The sequence below is a fragment of the Dryobates pubescens genome, chromosome 5 (assembly GCF_014839835.1).
Source record: "Dryobates pubescens isolate bDryPub1 chromosome 5, bDryPub1.pri, whole genome shotgun sequence".
Lineage (NCBI taxonomy): Eukaryota > Metazoa > Chordata > Aves > Piciformes > Picidae > Dryobates > Dryobates pubescens.
In genome coordinates, this window is record NC_071616.1 from 36192138 (window position 1) to 36217452 (window position 25315).

At 49.3% G+C, this 25315-nt stretch overlaps 1 protein-coding gene across 6 annotated transcripts in view; it reads right to left on the bottom strand.

Moving 5' to 3' along the window:
- Positions 1 to 24110, bottom strand: part of GPATCH2L (G-patch domain containing 2 like) — a 74837-nt gene extending 50727 nt beyond the window's left edge. For all 6 annotated transcript variants that reach the window (XM_054162012.1, XM_054162011.1, XM_009909360.2 and 3 more), the window contains exon 1: positions 24091 to 24110. In XM_054162012.1, the coding sequence (XP_054017987.1) occupies positions 24091 to 24108 (18 nt within the window). In that variant the 5' untranslated portion in view covers positions 24109 to 24110. The remainder of the gene's footprint in view (positions 1 to 24090) is intronic.
- Between the last annotated feature and the right edge of the window lie 1205 nt (positions 24111 to 25315).

Sequence of the window (25315 nt, forward strand, 5' to 3'; positions counted from 1 at the left end):
AGCTCTTTCTGACTGAACACAGGAAAGGTGAAGCACAGTAACCAGGAGGGATTTAGCGCCACAAGAATCTTTATCTGGGAACTACCATGTCTCAGGTGCTCAGAAATGTGAAAGTACAGGGGGCAGAGCAGGAAGGTACTTTGCAGACCTATCACACTGGTTGGTGCCTTGTCAGTGTCCTGCCCTGCAATCACAGCAGCTCCTCCAGTTTTCAGGTCTCATCTGCGTAGTGAAAACACCACCACATCCAGCTACCAACATTGGCTGTTCATAAGCACGACCTTTAACCATCTCCTCTCACTTTCTCCTCAGACCTACAACTCACAACACTTGCAGTGCTGCGGCAGACAGCCTCTCATGTTTAAGAAATGCCAGTTGCTAAAATGAGAGGTGTGTCCAGGCAGTGATGAGTGAAAGTCTGCTTGTGCCATTCCCTGGGCCAGGGCCTGCTCTTGTATGCCAGGATGTTCCTGCTCACGTGCCAGGTGAGGGGCCCCAGACAGGGCTTTACAAACCATACAGCTCCATGCTGCTGTTGCAGCTAAAGTGAAGGGGGCGGTGGGGAGGGGAAGGGAGGTGCTGAGACCTGCTCTTGGACCTGAGCAGAGCGCTCAGCACAGCCACAGCAGCATCTATGCCTGTCTTGCTCCTTCCTCCCCTACTGAGTACCTACTGCTGCTGGCCTCCTTGTTTTCCCCATCTGCCTGCAGTTCCTCAGCTCTGGACAATACAAGGCAATGACTCTCTTATGAGGAGAGACCGAGGGAGCTGGGTCTCCTCAGCTTGGTGAAGAGCAGAGTGGGGAATGACCTCATTCATGTTTATGAATATGTGAAGGGTGAGTGCCAAGAGGATGGAGCCAGGCTCTGCTTGGTGATGCCCAATGACAGGGCAAGGGGCAATGGGTGGAAGTTGAGGCATAGGAAGTTCCATGGAAACAGGAGGGAAAAAATTTTCTGTGAGGGTGATGGAACACTGGAACAGGCTGCCCAGGGGGGTTGTGGAATCTCCTTCTCTGGAGATATTCAAAATCCACCTGGATGCATTCCTGTATGATCTAGTGTAGGTGATCGTGCTCTGGCACGGGGTTGGATCTTTCAAGCTCCCTCCCAGCCCCTAACATTCTGTGAAAGCAGGGAAATCTGCCTCCCACACAGAAGAGACTTCATCTAGGCTGAGACCTGGAGGCAAAACTCCTCAGGCCTGTAGACAAGACTGAACAGGACCCCACACTTCCCCTTCAGCCCAGAGCAAAGTTGCCAGTGGAGAGGAGGCCTTCAGGAAGGATAGAAAGGGAAGCCCTGCAGCCCCCCGTCTCCTTGCCAACTGGGTCCTAGCCTCTGAGACAGAAGCACACAGCTCTCTACCCTCCTCCCCCCCATCTGCCTTTTAACGATGATGGAAGCTGCTGTCAGTGTGCAGCGACAGTAATAAACACTCTTCTTAATAACACAGGGTGTCCCTCTTATTAAAATGAATAGACTTGGTGGTGAAGCCAGGCTGCCTGCCTTGCAGCCTGGTGTGGACAGCAACCCTCAAGCAGAGCAGTTTATCTGCTGTAATTACTACAGCAGCTCTGGCTCCAGGACATCCCTGGTTATGGCACTGTGTTGTACCCACAGGCAGAGACAGGTACGTGGAACGACCAAGGCACCTACCAACACAGGAGCACACAGAAATGCAGGCAGGTAATTGTCTACATGCCTGTGAACACCTGCAATCATCTCCAAGGTGCACAGACACAGCAGACTAGGGGGTTAAATGTATTCACAAACAGGCTCTTAGGTGTCCTAAATCCCAGTGAAAGCAGCAGCAGCTCTCTGTTACTCTTTCCACTTCTCTCGTGCTTAACAGGCATTTCAACACGTGTGTGAATAAACTGCATGGAACTGGACGCTGGTAGAGGAAGGCAAATGCTTGGTCTGTGGGTAAGAACCCCCTCCTCCTCCAGCTCACAATGTATCTGCTCATTTTCCCCTGTTCCCTGGTCGATGAGAGGTCACAGGATAAATGTGTTTAAGGTTTTACATACCAGTGTAACACATTGAAAAGAGCTGATGTGGCATCCCTCTTGTCTGCCCTTTCTGGGTTTTGAGTCTCGGTTAACGTATTGGTTTCTCCTCCACGGAGAAGCTGTCCGATTCCAAGCACCAAATTCTGATGATCTCTGTATCCCAAGCAAGTCTTTCACCCTGCATCCTGTAGCTGAACACCAAGTCTGGGATTCACAGGACAGGGAGGGCAACCACCTGACATGAGGCTTGCCAGTGGTTCATTTTGATGGTATGCTTGGACTGGCTATTACACGGTGGCCTCTATGCACACTTCCTGGCCTGGGAAACCAAAGCACCTTTCTCCTCTGCCATTCTAGTTTATTTTATTGACCTGAGGCTACATGTATGTGGAAGAAAAGCTTCACTGAGAAGCACTTTCTTCCTTTGGAGCTCCATCAAACAAATTATGCAAGGGAAAAATCTATCAGAAAGACAAATGACAATAGCAAGCCCCAACGCTCACTCTGCTGCCATCTCAGAGCACTTCTCTGAGCTGCAGAGACCTAGTAAGACCAAAGCTGGTCCACTGCATCTCACCCTTCCAGGAGCAAGGATAGAGGAGCAGTCTTCAGCTCCTGCATCATCACTCTGCCCCTTCAGTGCATTGAGGCAGGTTTCTGCATCACTGTCATCAGTCTCTGGACAGCTTACACCCTTACAGGAAGGACTCCAGCATTCAGGAACATCTAACTCCATCTCACCTTGCAGTGCTGCTCACGGAAGAGCCCATAGCAGGCAGCAAAGCTAGCCATGGGGTAAAATAAAAGAAGTGAAGTTTAAAAAATCTGATTCATGCACAGAGGGGAGAAGCAGCTGGCAGAACCTCCCCATGAAGAACCAAACTGGGGTACAGCTATCTTTATTTTCTGTAAGAGACTGGCACATGTAAGCTGCTCTTCAAAAGTGTTACTGGCATGGGACATTATAACCTCACTGGTTTCACTGGTATTCAGTACAGAGAGAGGAGCTAGAGCAATGGAGCAGACAGGGGAGGGGAAAAAAACACCACCACCACATGGATGAAACCTCAAAACACATCACAAGAAATCAGATTCAGAGAGGTGATTCTCCCCCTTTGCTCTGCTCTTATGAGACCCCCACCTTGAACACTGCATCCAGTTCTGGTACCCCCACCATAAAAAGGACATAGATGTGTTGGAACAAGTCCAGAGGAGGGCCACAGAGATGATCCCAAGGCTGGAACACCTCTGCTATGAGAATAGGCTAAGGGAACTGGGATTGTTCAGCCTGGAGAAGACTCGACTCCAGGGGACCTTATAACTGCCATCTAAAACCTGAAGGGAACCTACAGGAAGGCTGGAGAGGGACTTCTTACAAGAGTGTCCACCCAGGGGACAAGGGGAAATGGATTTAAATTGAAGGAGAATAGGTTTAGATTGGATCTTAGGAAGAAATTCTTCCCTGTGAGGGTGGCAAGACTCTGGAATGGTTTGTCCAGAGAGGTTGTGGATGCCCCCTCCCTGGAGGCATTCAAGGCCAGGTTGGATGGGGCCTTGAGTAGCCTGGTCTTGTTGAGAGGCATCCCTGCCCATGGCAGGGAGGTTGGATTAGATGATCTCTGAGGTCTCTTCCAGCCTAAGCCATTCTATGAAAGCTGCAGAGAATTACTCCATCTCCAGAGTCACTCATATGCCATGTCCTGGATTGCCAGACTTTCTGCTCAGTGGAAGGTTAGCAAAGATACACTGGGGGGGAGCAGTCAATGAATGCAAAAGAGGACAAGGACCTAATCTAACAATGCTTCCAAAACACCAGCAGCATCCCACAATGGGCATCCCCTAGCTACCTGCAAACACCACTTCTGTCAACAGTACTTCCACCTCCCCAGGCCCTGGCAGGAGTGCTCTAAAGACCACTTCACACCACCAGGACTAGATGCCTCACCACCAGACACACAAGGCTCACTTTGCTGAATCACTGACACCAAGGGCTGCAGATCACATTGGTGGCTGCCAATGAAGCTGCCACCTTGGGCTTTCAGAGCTGCAAGCCTGTCTTGGTGGAGGGGGGTAAACCAGCAGAAAACAGCTCAGAAGAGACAGAGCTTGGCTTTGCAGTCTACCTCATCACATCAGCACCTTACTAAGCACAAACTTTACTCATTTTACCTATAAAAAACCCCAAACTAAAACAAAAGCAATCAGAGGAGAGTAAAGGAGAACTTTGCACAAGAAGCTGAGCATAGAAGCTTGAAAGAGCTAGGAAAAGTTGCAGCATACAGAAGCACAGACTCTCTTTGGTTGGAAAAGATCTTTAAGATCGAGTCCAACCATCAACATAACATTGCCATGACCTGAGTGCCATGTCTACATGGTTTTTTGAATGCCTTCAGGGATGGTGACTCCAACACTTCCTTGGGCAGCCTATTCCAATGCCTGACCACTCTTCCAATAAAGAAGTTTTTCCTAATATACAGTATCAACCTTCCTTTGTGCAACTTAAGGCCCTATCTTCTTTTCTGTCACTTGATACTAGAGTGAAGAAACCAAACCCCACCTCACTACAGCCTCCTTTCAGGTACCTGTAGAGAGCTTCCTCTTCTCTAAACTCAATGACCCCAGTTCCCTCAGCTGCTCCTAATAAGACTTGTTCTCCAGAATCTTCATCAACTTTGTTGCCCTTCTCTGGACATGCTCCAGTAAGTCAATGTCCTTCATGCAGTGAGAAGCCCAAAACTGAACACAGTATTCAAGGTGTGGCCTCACCAGTGCAGAGTACAGGGACACTGTACATCTGTGTACAAGTACATCCTGCACACCTGCTACTGGTGCTTTGCACAGGAGACATGCAAGGTCAGCATGGCACCAGGGCTGAGGTGGAAGCTGCATGAAGTCCACATGCCTACTCCCAAAGCTGCTTCTGATATATTCAATATCTGAAAGGCCAGACCAGCTACAGGAGCTGGGTAACTCCTGCCCTAGATATAGACACCCTGCAGGACCACTTGTGAGGTCAGAGGCTGCTGATGCATTACCTGCACAGTGGCAATGGCTGCTGCACACCACCACATTACAGAAAAGAACACACACTATTAGAAACAAACTTTCCTTCCCCTCTTGCGTAAGAAGTTGAAGCTTCAATCTCCACAGTGCTGGGCCCAGGCCTTCACATCAAAAGGAAGTGCTGGTGTCTACAGACACCAGGCTGTGGCTCATTGCCTGTCACCAAACAGCATAGGGAAAACACAAGAAGGAAAGAAGCTGCAGTGTCCTGTGCAAAGTGTTCTCATAAATGGGGATATCTCAGCTCCTGAGCAAGTCTTGTGTTCCAGGTAGCCTGAAGATTTTGCTTGAGAATGTGGCTCATCATTGGTACAGTGAAGTGAAATGTGGGAGGGCAGATGACCAATCCTCCAAAAATTCTTAGGCAGTAGCACCATTCCCCTCCTTCCACTGCTGTCTGCTCCAATGCAGCAGCAAGGTTTTGTTGCTATTTCTCTTTCCTGGGATGCTGGAGGACTTTACAGCACCCATCAAGCACACAGGTGTTGCACAGGTGGGCAGAGAGGGACATGGTTCAGAGCCTGGCCAAAGGATGAGTTGGGGGAGGACCAAGTCTTAGTCAGCTGCTAGAAAGCTCAGAGCATGGTTTTGGCAAAGTGCTTTCTGAGCAGGTGCCTGGATGGGCTGACCAAGGGCAAAGGGCTAGTGATTCCACCCAGCTACAGAGCCCTGCAGTGCTGAAAGAAGATGGAAGCACTAAGCAGCAGAAGACAGATCCCAGATGAAGACACTGTCAAGCAGCTGACATCCTGAGAAACTCAGCCAGAATTCAGCCCTACAGCTTCGCTGGGCTTCCGTGTTCTGTGAGGCTGTGACATGTCAAGAAGCAGACGAAGAAATAATTCTGAGCTAGTGTATTTTCTCCCATTGCCCTGCAGACAAGCACATACAGATAAAGAGAGACCTCTAGTGATGCTGGAGGGACTCTGCCTGTCCTCCCCCTCCGAGCATCCCTCACAGCCAGAAACAAATGTCTTGATTGCTCTGACTGGTGCAGTAATCACCTTCCTCCCGAGCAGCATTAAAACAAGGGCTGATCACAAGAGTATCTGCTCATCCGTGGAGGAGGTGGAGGGTTGGTGCACAGAGCAGGGGAATGATTATACCTGACTGCAGTGGGTTCAGAAACACTAAAGAAGGTAGGTGAAATGGGCTCAGGCCTTGCCCGCACCCTGCTTCTCCAGTTGCAGCTGCCCAAGCTCCAGCATGGCCATGCAATCAGGCAGGATTCAGCAAGAATGTGGAGAGTGGGTAATGCCAGTGCTGGAAGACATGCAGTTCTGCTGCAGTTTGGAACGTGCCTGAAGTTTGCACTCAGGCAGAGAGGGAATTCAGCAAGTGCCAGCTCAGCATGGCAAGAGGAAGAAGCAAGGAACAGCAGGTCCCTGGCTGAGCCCAGCCATGCCAGGAGACAACGTATGCCCCTAGCACAACCCTGATGATTGCAGCATCTTGCACTCCGTCGTGAGATGGAGGAGCATGTTTGACTCTTGCTGATTTCAGTCTCAAAGCCTCACTATTCATGTGTGAACAGAAAGAGTGTTGGACTGTGCCTAAGGGCACATTTATGCCAAGCATCCCAGCCCCAGCACAAATGGAGAAACAGCAACTCCATTCACCTTTACCTTCCCAACTCAGCACCAAGGAGAGCTGGACGGAGACCCAAGAGAAGAGTTTCTACCCAGACACACAACTACTACGTTAAACTTTCCAGGTTTGAGGGGAAACATGATGAGAAGAGGCAAATGCTGGAGGGCAGACTTGGCTATGGCAGAGGCACAGTGATTGTGCTGTGCAATGTCAAAAAGCAGACAACTGTATCTGTCCTGTTGCTCTCAAACCTAGGGGAAGGAGTGGAAGGTAAGGGCTGCTGCCAGCCAGTAGAGAAGGCCTCTCCTGCCTGCTCCTGACACCTCCTCTGCAGCTCTGAGCTACGATTACTCAATTAGCAGCTCTCATAGTACCTTCCTTCCACTCAGCACTCTCCCCTGTTGCCCAGACAGCATGTAAATCAAAAAGGAGCAGCTCTTTCCCTGGGCTTTCTTTTTCTTGTGCTAGTCCAAGCCTCAGTGACCTCCTACTGGGAGAGGGGGCAGTCATATTTTGCTGGAATGTTTTATTTTCTGTGCTGTGTGAAGAGTAATTGTGGAGAGGAGGGAGAATGTGAGCACAGGAAAACATGTGCACTGCCAGCCAGGCTGATGTCCTTGTCCCACAAGGTTATGGATCCATTTTAGCTTAAATAATAATAATAGAAAAGCCTCACAGAAGCGAGGGATTCATAAAACAAAACAGGAGCTGAGCATTTGGCAGCAGCTGCCCATGGAGTGGGAAACACACATTTAGGTCTGGAGGTAGACAAACTGTATTCTGCCAGCAGCTCTGAGATTCAGGGAGCTGGCAGGGTTGGTGACAGTGTGTGTGTGCATGCATGTGTGCACACTTGTATGCAGAGATAGCTGCCACAGGCACACTTCCTCTTTCCTTTCATGAGTATCTGAGGGTATTTCAGATGCTCACAGTGGTGTTTGGACTGAGGAGTTGTGGTAGTTTTAGGCTGTGCCTAGAAAATTTTCTGTCTTGAACAGAAAGTAGTAGAATATAAATAAATCACCATTGGATGTGAAAAGGAAACTAATGATAAGGTCTAAATAATCCCACTGGACAGATAACCAACATAAAAGTTAGATCTGGAAAGTAACTTTCTCTCTTTTTGGGTTTTTTTTCTCCAGCAGACACTAGATTCTGGCTTTCTGCTGGCTTGCTGACCTAGGCTGCATTGCTTTGTGGTGGCTGAGTATTAACAAACAGCTCGCTCTGCTTTTCTCTTTTCTCCCTCTTGTCCCATGTACAAGGGGGAGGGAAAGGAGCAGGGAGGGGGAAGCTGTTGGTAACCTCTGGCTTTGCCAGGTGGGTTCTTGTGCTGTTTATAAATTGTAAATCCCTGTAAGTATCATGTATTTTGTACATATTCATTGCACTCCGTATGTCTAGATTGTAGTGGTGCTTGTAAACACAGCTTCATTTGCTTTCTAAGTGAGCTGGTCTGGCAATTTTATGTTGGGGAGGGGTAGGTGGGGGGTTAGTTTCAACCCACCACAGGAGTATATCTGACCCAAACAGGGTCAAGTGGCAGGTGAGAACAGCCTGTGTGGTGAGCTCCCCCTCTGGCCCGCTGCATCCCAGAATGCTTCCTGGCACAGCAGCAGTGCAGCGCGTGGGACACTCGCAGCGAGCATTTCTCTTCCCCGCTTAGAGGACAAACCTTGAGAGGCACAGAACAACAGCTCACCCCCGAGACAAGAGCTACCTCTGTGGAAATACAGGAAACTTTGGGGATTTGCAAGTGTTCTGATGAAATCCCAACAGGCATTTGAGTATTTCCAAGTGATAAATAAGGCCCTGAGGACCAAAATCTAGACATTCTGAAGAATAATAATAAAAAACCCCCAACAACACAACAAAACAACAACCAAAAAGCCCAAACCCCACCCCAAACCCAAGCCATGGTGCACTTCATTTTACTTCATGTATACAGAGCTCTAACAACAAGGAATACTTCTAACAGGCATGCACGATGCTTTCCTGACTGCAGAGGACACTTTGCTTGCTCACTTCTAGTGCACCAAGACAGACAGATTTAGATCAAATGCAAAGGGAGCTGGGATGAGTTAAGCCTACCTGGTACTTTGGAGGAGGCAATTGTTTAATAAGTTATGAGTTAGCCAAAAAAAGCAGTGAAGAGGTCAGACATTCAGCCACTGTGGTTGAAAGATAAGATCTGTTTCTTCCTGACAGGGGTTCTCACAATTAAAAGGCCTAGAGTTAACTGCAGGGAAGATGAGGGCAGGATTTGAGCAGTCAAGGGGATTTCTGAGTTTACTGCTCAGAGTGCAGCAGCTGAGACCACTGACCAATGTCCCCATCAGTGTAGACCATGAGTGGCTTTTGCCCATCAACTCCCCAAGCACAGCATCGAGGCCAGAGGTAACAAACCAGAAGAGAAAAAAGGAACGAAAATGAGGACAAATCAGAAAGGCTTTTCTAGAAGAAACCCAAACATCCTTAGTCCACCAGAAACCTTTGAGCAAAGTTGTGGCAAAAGAAGACAAAACTACATGGAGCTTAAAAAAAGAAATTAAAAAAACAAATCATCTTGAAGAAGCTGCTGCTGAAGCTAAGCCATGAAAGAGGTAGAGGTGGTGATGAAGCTCTGGCATAGGATTAGAAAACAGAATCACAGAATTATTGAGGCTGGAAAAGACCTCTGAGATCATCAACTCTGGCCTACAACATAACACCACAACATCAGCTAAACCATGCCACCAAACCATGCCACAGCCAATCTTTTCTTACAGACCTCCAGGGATGGTGATTCCACCACCTCCCTGGGCAGTCCATTCCAGTGCCTAATCAGCCTTTCTGTGAGGAAGTGCTTCCTAATATCTAACCTAAATCTCCCCTGGTGCAGCTTCATACCGTGCCCTCCTGTCCTGTCACAAGTTGCCTGGGAGAAGAGCCTGACCCCTGCCTAACTACAGCTTCCTTTAAGGTAGTTGTAGAGAGTGATAAGGTCCCCTCTAAGTACTCCTCTACTCCAGGCTGAACACCCCCAGCCCCCTCAGCCTGTTCTCATACAACTTTCCGTCCAGCCCCCTCACCAGTCTTGTTGCTCTAGATTGCTAGTCTTGGCACAGCTGAGGAACACATTTGGAATACCAGGATGTGACCTCTTAGAAATGCTGTTTGATGCATTTCTTCAGTGCTTAGGGGTGAGCAGAGCAGTGGCAATATTTGTCAGTAAAACCTAGCTGTGTTAGCAAGTCCAGGCAAGAAAGAAAAAACCTGGGAGCTTCAGAGAGACAGATGAGAGTAAGTACCACAATTCTGTTGGATGCAAGGCAGCACACGTTCAGTTGCTTGTCTTCATCAGGCCGACTGCAGATGGCCATTTGTGTCACGAAGCAGCGAAGACAGGCTGCTCCCGAAGGAGGGTGACCTGGGACCCTCTAGTGATCCCAGCCCACACAGTGCCCTCACTGACCAAAGCACCATTCTACAGTACCTGAGCATGGCAGGCAGGGCTGAGTGCTGGTCACAAGGTCCATCCACAGCTCTAGACAAGGCAAAGTGACGAACCAGGTCCGCAGTTTATTCAGGGAGTTCCACTGAGAGCAGCAAGAGAAGAGGCTGAAAACATTAGTGCAGCATAGGTCCGAGGTCCATCAAGGAGATGAGGTCAGAAGCAGGGCTAAAGACAGACCTACAACAGAACTCAGGAAGAGAGTAAGTGGCCCAGGCTGAGCTTAAATGGAGACCCTAGTGAGAGGGTGTGGGTGGCGGCCCCAGGTGACACCACTCAGGGCAATTAAGACCTATTGGTGCCATCGGGACCCTGACAGTTTTGCTTAATGTCTGACCCCCTTCACTTGGGATAGGATCAGCTACATAGGGAGCTCATGTGCAGTTGCCCTTCTATGCTAGCAGTCCCTTAGTGACAGCTTTCTGTGTACACTCCTGTAACATCTGTCGGCCTGCACTCATGACAGGGAACATGTGTTTGCATCCCTCAGGAAAGGATTTAGCACCATCCAGGCAACAGCACTGGAGGAGGGGGGGGAGAAAAAAAAAAAGGCAATCACAAAAGGAAAGGTAAAAGCACCAGTTCCCTCAAACTGCATTTAAACATAAATGCATCCCCACTTCTCATGAAGGATTTAAATACAAGGGGCATGCAATGCGAATACCTTACTGTGGTGCATAAGTACCCTGTGGCAGTCTTCAATGGTGTGTGGAGGATGTAAGTCCAGAAGAGGATCAGACACTGGTGCAGTTTGGGGTGGCTTGGACACCCAGTTACAGCAGGTAGGATTTTAAAGACGATGTAATTTGTGAACCATCCTAGCCAGGGGCAAGTGGAGACCACTAAATAGCTATTAAGGAGGAAAACAGTAGTCTCTTACTTTCTTAGGGACCTAGCCCAAGTCAACTATTATGGCATTTCTTGGCCTTTTTTCCCCAATTGTGGCCACCCTGAGCACTGGGGAGGCAAATCAGATCGCCCTGCCTGGGCCATTCCTGTGCTAAGGGAGAGCTTTTTCTCCCCCATACTCCAAAAGGTGCTGCAGGATCAACCAATAAAAGTATATTTTCTATCCAGAGCAGTGAGCTGTGCAGACAGGAGAGAACATGAAACCAGGCAGGCAGCTGGGAACAGTGATCAGCAGAGAGCTCAAAGGTAGCACAGGGCTCATAAATATAATGTTTTGCTGTTACTTTAGAATGGCAAAGATGTTATTGTAGGAGCAAAACTGGGCAGGCTCCTTTACTATTTTCAGTTCAATGAAATTAGCTGGATCAGAGGAAGAAGTAGGAGAAAAAGCTGGGAGGGACAGTGGGGAGATAGTGTTAATACCATGAGGGTGCCCTGTGCTCAATGCTGCCTAAACCCCACTCCCAAACCCACTGAGCTGGCTGATGCCTTGGAAGCAGTGTGGCTAGGAAAACTGTGGCTCTGTCCTGGCAGCCACAGCAAGGTCCCACTGGAACCTGGGTGGAGGTCTGGAAGCAGAACCCCTCTGGCTCACTGAAGGAGGCTGAGGGGAGCCTCTAGCTCCCTGCTGCTGCTCCACAGCGATGGGACCCCACGCCTCTTCCTGACTCTTCCCTGGTCCATGGTCTACCCCGCTCCACTCCCTGGCACTGAGAGCAGGGAGCGCTCATGTTCAGCCCATCCATCTACCCCATGGGCTCTGCAGGAAGCAGCACGGTGACTGCTATGCCCATAGGCTCCTTGGTCACTTATTCCCCTACTGCATCCAGTGATTTATTTATTTGATGTAGAAGCTTTTGCATGCTCCCCCTTTCACCATCTGTCCATTCCTTTGGAAATCTGTTCCAGCTGACCTCGAGCTGACCAGCGCTTCCCTCTTCCCTCTGTCCTGCCATGGGCTCCTCCAGACGTCCCCAGCTCAGCTCAGGAGCTTTTAGCTGACTATGCAAATGTCTCCCAGCCAGCTGGTGTCTGCCTCCCAGAAACACATGTTCATAAGCCCCCTGGACAGCCAGGGGGGAGGAGGGGGCAAGTCCCCATGCCCCGACCCGGGGGCTGCACAGAGAAAGTTACTTAGCCAGGAATTATTCAGCAAACAGATGGGAGGAGGGAGGGAAGGCCAGGGCCCAGAGAAAATAAAAGCACACAGCATCTGTGTGAACGGACGGAGGTGTGGGTGTGGGGTCCCAGACGAGCGTGTGGGAAGTGTGAATAAAATCCCTCTGTGAGGGTGGGTGGTGGTGGAAGGGGTGTGTGAGAGACAGCTACAGATGAGGGGAGGATGTTACTGATAGTTTTATGGCCTTCTCCTCCTAATGACATCTTCTGCAGCATGTAAACGAGGCTCTAATAGCACAACATAAAGGAGACACAGCTGTGAGAGGGCCAAACTAGGTGATCCTGCTGTGGCACGGGGGTTGGACTAGGTGATCTCTGGAGGTCCCTTCCCACCTCTAATGTTCTGTGATGCTGTGAAAGAGCAGGACCACAGAAACTCCCCAAGAGAGTTACTTAAAGCATGACAAGGCCATGAGAGCTCATTTCAGTTTTTTCTTCAAGAGCTCTCTCTTTTCCTCATCACCTAATATGTGACCTTCCACCCAAGATCTCTAGGTGTCCATGGAGGAAGAGACTGGAGATGCTGAGACTGGAGCTGAGGATTTGAGGATGGATTTGGAACTGAACAAAAAAAAGAGAGGAGATGAGCACAGCCATAACACCCCACCAGGGCTAATAACCACTGTGGGACATACATAGCCAACCAGAAAGCCACTCAGATGCAGCAGACCAGCTCACTTGGGCATCTTTGCAGGACACAGACCATGACACAGCCATTTCCTGAAGTGCTGGCAAGGAATAGATTTAATGTGATGATGCCTGATCAGTCTTTGCCATGCATGAAGTGAGAGGAAGGCTTGGGGAGAAAAGGATAAAGCATCTACAGTGCCTCTTACAGACCTCTTCAGCCAATTACGGACTTCCTCAGCAGCTCTTCTGCTGCACCCAAAGGCTAGAGCGTACTTGGTTTTCAGGCAGAAAGGAAAGGTTGTGTGTCTATATGTAACTGTACAAGGCTTGGACACCCTCTACAAAGCTGAGAAACTCCTTTTCTTTACCTCTTTCAGATGCTCTCCCTGACTTTGGGCATCTCTGTATTTACTTCTGGGTATTTACTGATAACATTGGAGCAGGAGCATGCCAAGTCACATATCACTGTCATCTCTAGGCTAAGGAAAAATCAGGATATTGGCTCTTAAAATGTAACAAGGATCTTCCTTGTAATAGCAATTAAGACTAGAAGGAGCTAAGGTACCTTACTGCAACCTCAATTTCTCCTGTCACAACTGCAGCTCTGGCCCTCTGCTAAGGACCCTTGGGCACCCTGGGAGAAGTCAGGATGGCAGCTCCAGATGTAGCTGACAGATGATGCTCTTTCCTGGCCATAGGCTAGAACTGTGAAATGGTGAGCTGCCAGGAGCAGCTTAAGAAATGCAGAGCATGTATGCAAGGGAAAACAGGAGGTTACAGCATCAACACAGAGCACAGGGGAGCTTCACTGGCCATTGGGAATGTTTCCTTTGTATCCTGACCACAGGTGACAAGGAAACTTGTCCCCGAGTCAAGCCTAATGGTACAGAAAAAGTACCCCGTGTGAAAGACACCTTGGCAGTAACACACACTCCTCTCCACTAAGATTAACAGGACATCAAGGATAGTAACCAAGGCTTAGTTTGTTCCCCAAATACTTTAAGTCTGGGGTAAATATACTCCCTTTTCAAGGATGGAATGGACTGGTCCTGCTGGCATCCATGTCCACCTCCTCTGAAATCAGAGTAGCTCCCAGGATGTCACTAGGTTTTAGACAGACCAAAGTGGAATATGTGAATGGATACTGCCATTCTTTAGGGGTGTGTGTGTTCAGTGTGGTTGGGTTTGGCATAAGAAATAAAAGTGGTAGTGTTTGGTTTGGATTTTTTTTTACTGAAAAAGAAATTTTGGTTATTTTTGTACTATTGCAAAGCTCAACGTGCAAAACATGGGGAAATCGCAGGGCAGTAGACTATATGAGCAAAGAACCAGACCTTCTTGTTTCACATACACTAGATGCTGTGTCATAGGTCTTGCCCATCCTTGAGATCATAAGGGAGGTATGTGACAGGCTTAGCTCCTTTGGGATCAGAGGTTTGAGTTAAAGGAACAAAGCAGCCTTGTATTGGCTGACGCAGTCTTCGGAGCAGAGACTGGTGAGTGCATGCTTTGGATACTCTAAGATCAGCTAAATGTCCCTGGACAGTTGGAGGTTGAAAGAGATCTTCAGCTCTAACCTGCTGTAGCCTCTCTGAGGCTTTCAACCCAGCCTCCCTGGCAAGCACAGCAGAAGTATGCTTTCAGGAGTACAAGATCAGCAGGCTACAGCCTGGGTTAGTCCAAAGGGACATCCAACCCACGGCAGGGTTCTTCAAGGTCCCTTCCTGCCCAAACCACTCTATGAATCCATGCACTAGAGCATCCAGTTCAATACGGACATACTGTTGTTCTGTCCTGGCTGCTACCACGCAGCCCTGGCTGGGCCTCACAAGCAGCCCGAGCCAGCAGTCCTCCCACCACCCGAGCCCGGCCGAGCGGGGTGCAGGGTCCCCGCCACGGTCCCAGTCTCCACGGGAAGGCTGCGAGGCAGGGCGCAGGAGCAGGGGGAGGGAGCTGCGTCTCATGTCTCCTCTCCCTTTGTATGTACCTCCTGGTATGATTATTAAACACAAATTACAAAAGATGTGACCCAAACGATCTTTATTTCTTCTTTCACCGAGCGGTGCCTGGAGGGTCCTGATTCTGAATTCCGTTTCAATTACCGATGCCATTTCAACACAAAGCGGCTCCTGTCTGCAATTACCGGCACTGACGTGGCGCAGAGGCGGCTCCGGTGGCAGAACACAAAAGCCTGGCATCTTCTGCATGTTTGGAAACTTTCATTTGCCGTGATTAAAGGCAGCAGACGCAGGAGTTGTCTGTCTGCAGAAGTGCACTGCACGGCACAGCCCTCCTTCGCCGCACAGTCCCCGAGAAACCAGCCCTCAGCACTCACCTCCACGAATCACTCAGAAGGACTTTAACTGATGTTCCAGCCGGTATTATGCAAACGGACCGACAGAGTTAACCCCATCGTGTCTTAGGAAATTCTCTGCTTTTACTGCTGGCAAAGCCAAGCAGCCCGAGACACAGGTACAGGCTGGGCTGCAGGGTGATGCTGTGGTAGTTGGTGCAAAGATGGTGCTCTGCTTTTGCACTGGCAAGCTCAAGCACAACTCACAAGTACAGTCTCTGCAATTCCAGCTGAGATGCAGCCTCCACTACATAGGAGGGTAGAAAATTCTACACAAATTAACACAGGGAGAAGTGATGAGGAGTCCCAGAGCCAAATGAAATCGGTAACAGGGGACACACATCTGTTGGAGTTGGCAATTGCCTAAGGCAAGAGGGATCAACACCTGAAATCTGTGGGGCAGGGACCCAGCTTGGCATCTTGCCACAAAACCAGCAGCTCCCCCCACACAGCATCTTCTGGTTCTCAAGCAAAATTCACAAGGACTGCAGCTTTGACAGCTAAAGTCAAACACAATGGAATGAGAGGGTACATTCCTGTGCAGCAACGTGCAGCTGTACCCAAGAGCCCCTGCCCTGCCTTTGGCTGGGGCACTGCCCTCACGCTGGCCCACCGACAGCCACACACCCTCCCACGGTCACCCAGGCACACGGCCAGCAAGGCAGACACTGCCTCTCTTTTGCCTCGTCATCCAGGACAGTTTTTGCCACTGCTTCTTCAGTACATGTGGCTGTGCCTCTTTGTCCTTCAGCCTTGTCCGTTTTGCTTGTGCATGAGCCTCAAGCTTACTCTCATCTTCCAGGCTCTTTCCTTCCTTTCTGTCCAGCCTCCACCAATGACACCTGCTCTGTCCCTGTTCACTGCCTTTTCCCACACCATCCATCATGGAATCACAGAATACAGTGGGTTGGAAGAGACCTCAAAGATGATCCAGCACAACCCTCCACCCAGCACTGAATGGTCAACACTAAAACCATGTCTCCAAGTACCAACCAGTTTCCTTGTGCTCTTTAATGCCACTGCTCTCAATGGACTTTCCCCAGGCCAGGGAGGAAGCTGACTGCAGGTGCTGCTGGCTGGTGAGGGGTGTTGTTCACAATGTATGTTGCTAACCAGATTGCTCTTTTCCCCCTTGCCTGTCCATTAAGATGTGGTTTATTTTTCTCAGGCAGTGGCTGATTTCTCCCTCTTGAGTGTTTGCTCAAACCCAAGTGCACAGCACCCAGCCCTGGTGAGGACAGCAGGGACACGTGCAGTGCAAGCATGCCACTGGGTCAGCCTTGGCAAGGCCAAGCCCACACAGCAGGCAGAGATGCTCTATCCCAGGGAAAGCTATGCTGCAGCTCAGCAGCAAGGGTAGGTGGCTGATGTGCTTCAGGATGGATTAGTACAGACACAAGGAGCACTGCTCATGGAAGCCACAGCTCCCAGAGGTGAAACGAAGGAGGGCAACCAAGCTGGTGAAGGGCCTGGAGAATGAATCTTGTGAGGAGCGACTGAGGGAGCTGGGGCTGTTTAGCTTAGAAAAGAGGAGGCTGAGGGGAGACCTCATTGCTCTCTGCAACTACCTGAAAGGACATTACAGAGAGGCTGGTGCTGGTCTCTTCTCACAGGTAATTAGTGATAGAACAAGAGAGAATGGCCTCAAGCTGTGATTGGGTAGATTTAGACTGGACATTAGGAAAAAAATTCCCAGCAAGAGTGGTCAGGCATCGGAATGTGCTGCCTGGGAGGTGGCTGAGTCACCAACCCTGGGTGTGTTTAAAGGTGGTTTGGATGTGGTGCTTGGGGATATGGTTTAGGGGTGAACCTTGTAAAGTAGGGTTATCAGCTGGACTTGGTGGTCCTGAGGGCCTTTTCCAACCTGAATGTTTCTGTGATTCTGTGAAAAGGCACCCAGCCAGAACTGCCAGCACAGCTCTGACCCCTGGGAACAGAGGAACCCTCAGCAAGATACTGTCCTCCTTCCACTTGAATGGATGGGATAACTCTTGAGACCCTTGCCCACCAAACACAACTTAAATAGGTGGGGTTTAGCTCAGGAAGTCCTTTTGCACCCCCTTGCTACACAGCCTCCATTTTCCAACAAGTCCCTGGAGCCCCTCGGGCTGCATGGCCACACCAGAGAAAGAAACAACCCTAAATGACAGTGCTGGAAAAGTTTCTGCCCTAGCAGGGCCTGATGTCTGAACTCCTGCTGGTTTTCCTCATCCCACTCTGGGATGGGGCACATTTCACACAGAGCTGGCTGAGGGGCTGTCCCTGGGAGCTGGTGGAAGGTGAGGAGGGGGCAATTTACAGCCATGGTTATTGAGTGGTGTGTGAGCAGTTTGTCACACTGAGCCCTGGCACCTTGTTGTACCTGTGTTGTGCATGTTTTATTGGTGTTGAGCAGAGGGAGGCCAGAGCAGAGGGGAGTCTGGGAGGAAAGGCACTCAAGTGAAAAATGAACCGAGCCAAACAGGATTGAGAAAGAGAGAGAGGCATGCAGGGGAAGGGGGTGAAGGGGGCAGATTATAAAACACAAGACAAATGTCCCCACTGGCAGCAGGGTTAGGAAAGAGGGAGAGAGAAGAAATGAGGTGGGGAGGGACAGGGGAGGAAAAAGAGAGAATAAAGACACTGCCTTGTGGCCAGCACTATCCTAGTGGGATTGAGGATGCACATGTAGTCAGAAAAATAATTCCCAGTTTAACAAAGCAAGAAGAGGGGGGCAGGAGTGGAGGAAAGCTACAGATCCAAATGGAAAGTGCCCCAGGGTGTCCAATCTGCTGGGTTTAAAAAACAAAAAATTGCCTCATCCCGCTCCTTCCCTCACCAGGGAGCCGGCTCCTTCCTCACTCCCCCCCTCAGCCCCCACCACCAAAAGGAGTAGGAGCAGGGAGAGAGCAAAAGGTCTGTTTAGAATTTCACATCCCTTCCATCCTGCTCCCTCAGTGCTAAACTTTCAAGACAAAAATCATAAAACGAGGTACTTTGTTGGTGAGGCAGATTCAGAGATCTTCCTGTTAGCAACAAGAAAGGGAAGAGAGAGACAGAGAGTGAGACAGAGAGATAGCTAGATGGAGGGCTGGCTTTGTGCTTGCAACAAGCCACTAAAGGTGCATTTTTAATTAAATTTATACAAAATGTGTCAGTTTTATCTCCATGTTTCAAACCTGACTCTTTTCTATCAAAGTAAAGTATTGATCTTCACTGCCCCGAAGCTACCTGACTGAATTAAACAGAATAAATAGAAGAAGGACTGAAAGGGCTTAGAAACAACTGCAGAGAGGTGAATGTTTAATGGCTCCACAGTCATTTGCCGCAATTAAAAAACAAAATCGTTTAGAGGGGCTGTTAACACCTTGAAGTCTGAAAATCCTCACTTCAAAAAAAGCCCCAAAACAGCTTCCAGGCAAAACATTTTAATTGCCATAAATACTTCCAACCTCAGCCATGGCTGGTGAGTGTGCACGTTGTACAGATAAACAGATCCCTGGGCCCAACAGAACAGAACCCGCTCAGCTGGAGGGAGATGGGGATGCTCTCTGTGGCACAGAGACACCTGCAGCCAAGGAAAGGTGTGCATCCAGTATGACCCAGATACACGTCCACTTCATGTAAGCAAAAAACAGAACAAACCCCCCAAACCCAAACATTTACCTGAGAAGTTAAGGATGCATGTCTCGGACCCACACTGCAGGTCTGTTTCCCCAACGTGACCTTGCCTGGACTGAGCATTAACCTCCAAACTGGGCATAGTCCATTGCATGCCACGCAGCTCATAGGCACCTTATGCCATCAGTCTTATGTCACAAGAAGCCATCACAGACTTTGTGCTGCTGCAAGTCCAGCTAGATTAAGAACTGAGTGTGTTAGGGCTGGGGTACACTGTGACAAGAGCCTAGAGCCCTTACTGTCCCACAATTTCATTAAAGGCCCTTGGCTATCACACGACTTTAAAAAGAAGAAGAAGAAAAAAATCACAAAACCCTCACACACATTTGCTTGGTTAACCTTAGGGAAGTGTGATACTCTGACTTACCAAAGCCTTTCTGAATGGCCTCTACAGCTCTCAGCATGGAGATTTCCCAGACAGGAACAGGTACAAGCTTGAACATAGGAGATTTCACCCCCACGTGAAGAGAAACTTCTTTACAGTGAGGGTGACGGAGCACTGGAACAGGCTGCCCACAGAGGCTGTGGAGTCTCCTACTCTTGAGACTTCCAAAACCCACCTGGATGCATTCCTGTGCTCACTACCCTAGGTGATCCTGCTTTGGCAGGGGGTTGGACTGGATGATCTGTGGAGGTCCCTTCCAACCTCTAATGCACTGTGATACTGTGACCAACCCTGCGCTCCTCTTCTGCCGAGCTCAGTGGAAGAGCTTGATTTGGGGGACTCTGTAGGGAGAGACATCAGCAGGCTGAAGAGCCCTGCTAGTTTCAGACTTCCAGAGATTGCACTGGAAAAGAGTTGGGCACATTGACAGCTCATCACCCTTTCCTCTGGGTATTTCTGGGATGAGGGGAGCAGGCTTATGGTAGGAAGACATTTTTGCAGGCAATTGTTACAGTTTCCTATCACAGCAGGGGTGCTTCCAGGGGGGCACTGCGCTGTGCTGTTCCTGGGGAAGATGTTTCATACAGAGACTATGAAATTTTACTTTGTCTTTTTGAAAATCTTGAAGGAGTTCCATAGCCTGAAACCATCTTTTTGTTGAAAATCAAACCAAACAAACATACTGGCCTTATGCATCATTTCAGTTAGTGAAGTCATGTGGCTGTGGCACTGGATGGGTGCTTGGAGGGGCTAGATTCAGTTCCTAACTGTGTCACAGTCTCACTGTGGGACCCTAGAGAACTTGCATTGTCAGCCCACTACTCTGGCCACTGTATTTGAAATGAAGAGCATCCAATGCCCTTCATATAGGGACAGGCGGGGTCTTAAGTCTTGGGCACCATAGGCTGGAAAGCCATGGGAGTAGAAGTATCTCTGTATAGAAGGGCAATACCAGAGATGGCTTTAAAAGAGCTAGCTCAGAAAGAGGAGCCACATCACTTGGCTGAGCAAATCCAGGCTGCTTCTCATCCCTCCGAGTTAGATGGAGTTTGCTGTCTGGACTAGCTTTGAGTGAGCTTAAGTATAGCTACAATAGCCTGAACTATTAGCATCCATTTATTGAGCAATTCTGTGATTCTAAGATCACTTCAGGGCCAAAACCCATCCTGAGAATTTTCCTTACTTGGGGCTGAAGGGGTGGAAGTTTTTGGCTGAAGGAGCAGGGTCAGATAATTAAAGCTGTTAGACCAGTTATCAGTGCATCAGCTTAGGTAAATGAATCCTGGATTTTTGCATCTTTCAAACACATTGCTCAACATTAAGTAATGATGAAGAGCTTTTCTGTGAGCAGTAGGATATTTCACATGGAAGCAATGGCCATGCACAGCTCTTGCCTGTGATTGTTAGAGAAGCACACGATTTGAAAGGATCTGATGGCTTTGTATTGTGGCATCTCCCTCACCAGCACCTGGGCTGCAGGTTAACGTCCATCCCAGTCAGCTGAGATGCTCAGAAGCCAGAGAAGCAGAGGGCCTGAAGCCAGCGTGTCTCTGCTTGACAGGATTTCAGAGCTACGCTCTCGCTGAGCATCAGGAAGTTGTGCCCTGTAGCCTCCCCGGGCCCACAGCCTCTCAGGGGTGAAACAGCCCTACAAATCTGAGCCAGTTGCCATGTTCTGTAGCAGAGGGCACATACGCATTCAGTCAGCACGGCACCTTGTGCATCTGAAATGAGCCGCTGGGCAGCCCAGGGATGCGCATTTCCAGCGCTAAGGTTGAATACTCCTGCTGCTTAGGGCCAGGCTCCTGCTGCTGCACTTCAGAGCATTCTGCTTTGTTACGGGCCCCTGATTAACACTTTCTAAGCATTTCAGCCCCACACTCCAGTCACTTCACAGATTGCAATGAATGCAGATTTGAGTTTATGGGTTCGTAAAGGCGTGAATTAGCACAACAATTTCCCTGCAGCCCATTTGCACGGCCCTTCCTCCGCGCATCCGCTCCCCCAGACAACACAAATATTTCAGCCCCAGCGAACTGCCCGGCGAGGCATTAAGAGGCTGGAACAAGATCTGTGGCCGCAGGAAGCAATGCCTGCGGGAGCACAAAGCAGGAGTGTCACTGTGAAGTCCAGCACTTGCATGCCTTGGCAACATTACAAAGTGCTGAGAAGCAAAGTCCTCTAGCCCCTGGAGGAACTACAGCAATCCCAGCAGCCCCAGCAGTGCCACCCGTAACAGGCTCTGAGCTTGGTGTTGCTGTTTCCACCCATCCAAAGCAAAGAGGGGTGAGGAGACCTCTCCTGCCTGTCTTGCACTGGTGCAGTGATGTCTCTCACCTGCAGCACAGACACAGTCACACAGCCCTGTGCCAATATTCTGGGTCAAACACAGAGACCCCCAAGACAGACACCTTACAGCATCCCAGCGTTGTGCTGCTCTACACACATGTACCTTAAGCTCTACCAGCCTCCACTTTGACATCCCATATCTTCAGCCTGTGGAAAACACTGTCACCCAGTAATCTGTCCCTTTTCCTGCTCCCTGTGTATCACTGGTGTGATCAGTCCTATCTTGGTGTGGAGGAAGGGCTGGCTGACCAAATTTCTTTAATTAAAAGAAAAAGGATCAGGTTTATCCCAGATAAGCAGCTAGGATTAAAACAGACAGAAAGAATAGACAAGGGGCAGCTGTCAGCACTCCAGCTGATCCAGTGTGATTATTAATAATGATAAGCAGAAGAGGGCTAATAAAAGGATAATGAAGTGGTCCTGAAAGTGACAGGAGATGGAGCCTGATAAGAAGGCCTGTGGCCTGGAGCTGCTCTGGCTCCAACAAGGTCTGTGCAGAGCAGCCTGCTGGAGCAGACTCAGGTAGGAGGACACCAGGAGGAAAGGTTTTATCTCCCTAGGGATGATGGCAGAGAAATTAATGGTCCCAGGAGCTCTGGATAGCCATGTAACCCAGAATTCATGACTGAATTAATCAGGATGCTTCACAGGCTGCAGCTGCAAGGAGTATGGGTCATCCCCCTAGAAAAAACATGACCACATCAGGGCAGCCAGTTGTGGGTCCCTTGTTGTGCCCTTGTAGGGCCACAGCTGGGATCCTGCCTTGGCCCTCACTCAGAACTGCACAGTCCCAGCACAGCCTGTGGCTGGGATGCCACATTTTGAAACAGAGGGCAAGCAGGAAAAGTTGCTGAGGTCTGAGAGTATTTGCTGAGAGAACACAGGATAAGAATGGGGCATCTCTGTCCTGTCTGGGAATCACCCACTGCTCAGGAATCTCCTGGCTATGTCAGCAATCCAGGCCAGGAAAGTCCCACATCCCAGTCAGCTGTCAAACAAAGTGGAAGGATGTAGCTGAGGAAAGAGTAGCCAGTGGAGGGTTGTCTCTGAGTGCCCTTCCCCAAGAGTAAGCTCACAAACAGAGCACAGGCGAAAACTGCTGCAGCCTGGAAACAACACAGTGCACCCACCTGTACTAGCTAGATACACCTCCTGGGTATGGCGCAGGTTGGTCAGGGGGAAATAAAGCATGGAAAGTTTTTTCCCAGAAGCTATTAGACAGAGAAGGAAATCCCACCTAAGGGCAAATACAACCTCTGTTCTGTCAAGGAGGGGATCAAACCATCTGTAGAGATGCAGTGGGAAAGAAAGAAGAGAGAGACTGAGGAGCTGGAGCCTCACAGCAAACCACAGAACAAATCAGATGTCTGGAGAAGGGAGGAGAATTCGTTCAGGGAACGCTGTGGGAGAAATTGAGGCTGTTTGGGACAAACTGGATTAGTTTCCATTCAAACTGACCTCTTTTCTACCCAAACATCTCCTTCTCCTTCCCAAATCTAAAGCATGTCTCCTTCTTCAGAGGCAGAAAGACTCTGGCTGTGGGCTGCAACACCACACCCTGGCAGGCTGGCAGGCAGCTGTGTGTACACCCAGCCAGAGCAGCCATGAGCGGCCACACCATCCCACACTCAGCCACAGGCAGGCAAGAGAGGAGCAGGGAACACAGGCTCTGGCTCAGGCTGCCTGGCGCTGCCTCTCCAGGTCACTGCAGCAGATGCTGAGAGCATATGCCATGGATTAATTCCACTTTCCCTGAGACACTCTGGCGAGAGGAGCGGTAGAGTCTTTCCAACATATTAACATCGGAGGTCCCCCACACCTCCCATCACTTTGTCACACTTAATAAAACAGCCAGCCAGCGTCCCTTTAAGAGGCTTCTGGCTGGAGGCTCTTTAATGGAAAGTTGCTAGGTCTGGTTCTTATTTTATTCAGCTTTTATTTGCTACATTTTTTCCAGCACTGTGTATGCACTCTCTGCCCCAGTATCTCACCACCTACAACAAACCCTCTTCTAGTAAAACATCTCCACCAAGAAAGGTGTCTCTGCCCATGGCCCCTTCCAACCCAAAGCATTCTGTGAAAGTCTACACTCCACCAAGAGAATCTAGAAATATTGTATTGATTATTACAAGCAAAATCAGAGATTCTTAAAACTGACAGGACCTAGAATTATTTTTCATGTATAGGCTTTTTTACTTCAGCTATGATTAGGCTCACCATTTGCCTGCAGTAGTCTACTGAGCCCTGAGCCTTTAGGAGGCTATCTGCAAGTAGATATTTGCACTCATCCAGCATCCCAGCAAGTCCCTGGATAGACATCCCAAATCAGCTCACTGACAACATACTTCAATGAGTTTGCAGCTCTCCCTCAGCAATTTATGAACAGAGCAGAATGAAAAGCAATCAGGACACAACACTGCCCACACTGAATTGCCATCTTCTAATCAGAGATGGGAAACACTCACCAGGAACATGAAAGCCATGTTTCAGCCAGGTGCTTGAACTTCCTGCAGTGACACAAGGCACAATGGCTTCAAGCTGGAGAAGAGCAGATTTAGATTGGATGTTAGGAAACAGGTTCTTTATTATGAGGGTGGTGGAACACTGGAACAGGTTACCCAGGGAGGTAGCTGAGTCCCCTTCTCTCGAGATATTCAAGGTAAGGCTCAATGAGGCCCTGGGCAACCTGATCTAGTTGGGGGTGTCCCTGCTGACTGAGGGGAGGTCAGAATAGATGACCTTTAAAGGTCCCTTCTAGCCTGGACCATTCTATGATTCCTCATTTCTAACCCTGATTCTGCCACCACCACACTTCCCTATACCCCTCTGTGACACAGCTCTGTGGAAACAGACATTGCTCTGTTCCTTGGCTAGGCACAGCCCGGGGGCTGACATGAGTTCCCAGGAGCCAGTTGCACTCTTCTGAAAACTGCTCTCACTTCTCACCTCACCTGAGCATCAAAGAGAGTTACTACACCTTTGCAAGCTACAAGAAAATATTTACAGCTGCAGAGTCTTTCCACTGGACTTTTCAGTAATGCAGGGTCCTGAGGCAACTTTGTCAGCGCCAATACATACTGCTGTACCACCATGAGCCAAGAGCTGACCTGGGCGTGCAAAAGCACCTCATCATTTCTCTTTAGCAAGGAAAGCAACAGGAGCAGCTTCTCCTTTGATAGTACCAAGACCTCAGAGAGAAGCAACAGATCTCAGTCACCTTCCCAGCACTTCCACCAAAACATGACTCTGGAAAGAAAGTGGGTGGGAACAGCTTGCTGGAGGAAGGCCAGGAACCAGACACTTACCTCCCCTCCTCCAGCTGGGGAAGGAATTGAAAAGACATGGAAACAAGTCTCAGTCTATTAAGTTTATTAAAGGAAATTAAAGAGACAGCTTGATCACAGTGCACATAAATACTGAAGCAAGGATCTGACAGCCGAGCTTAACTGGGAAGGTGAGAGCATGAGCAGGCTCAGGGAACAGATGAAACTCAAAAACTGAGTCTAGAAATAAAGCAGATTTTGAACCATAAAGGGAATTATCTGTTAGAAAAACTAACAAGGAAAGACTTCCAAATGTACTGTCTGCCTTTCTAAAAGGCAAAGCTCAGCCATACCTCACTGGACTCTGCCGCGGCCAGATCACATGCTCAAAGCCACCTCTTCTGGCCTTAAAATAGTTGAGGCTGTT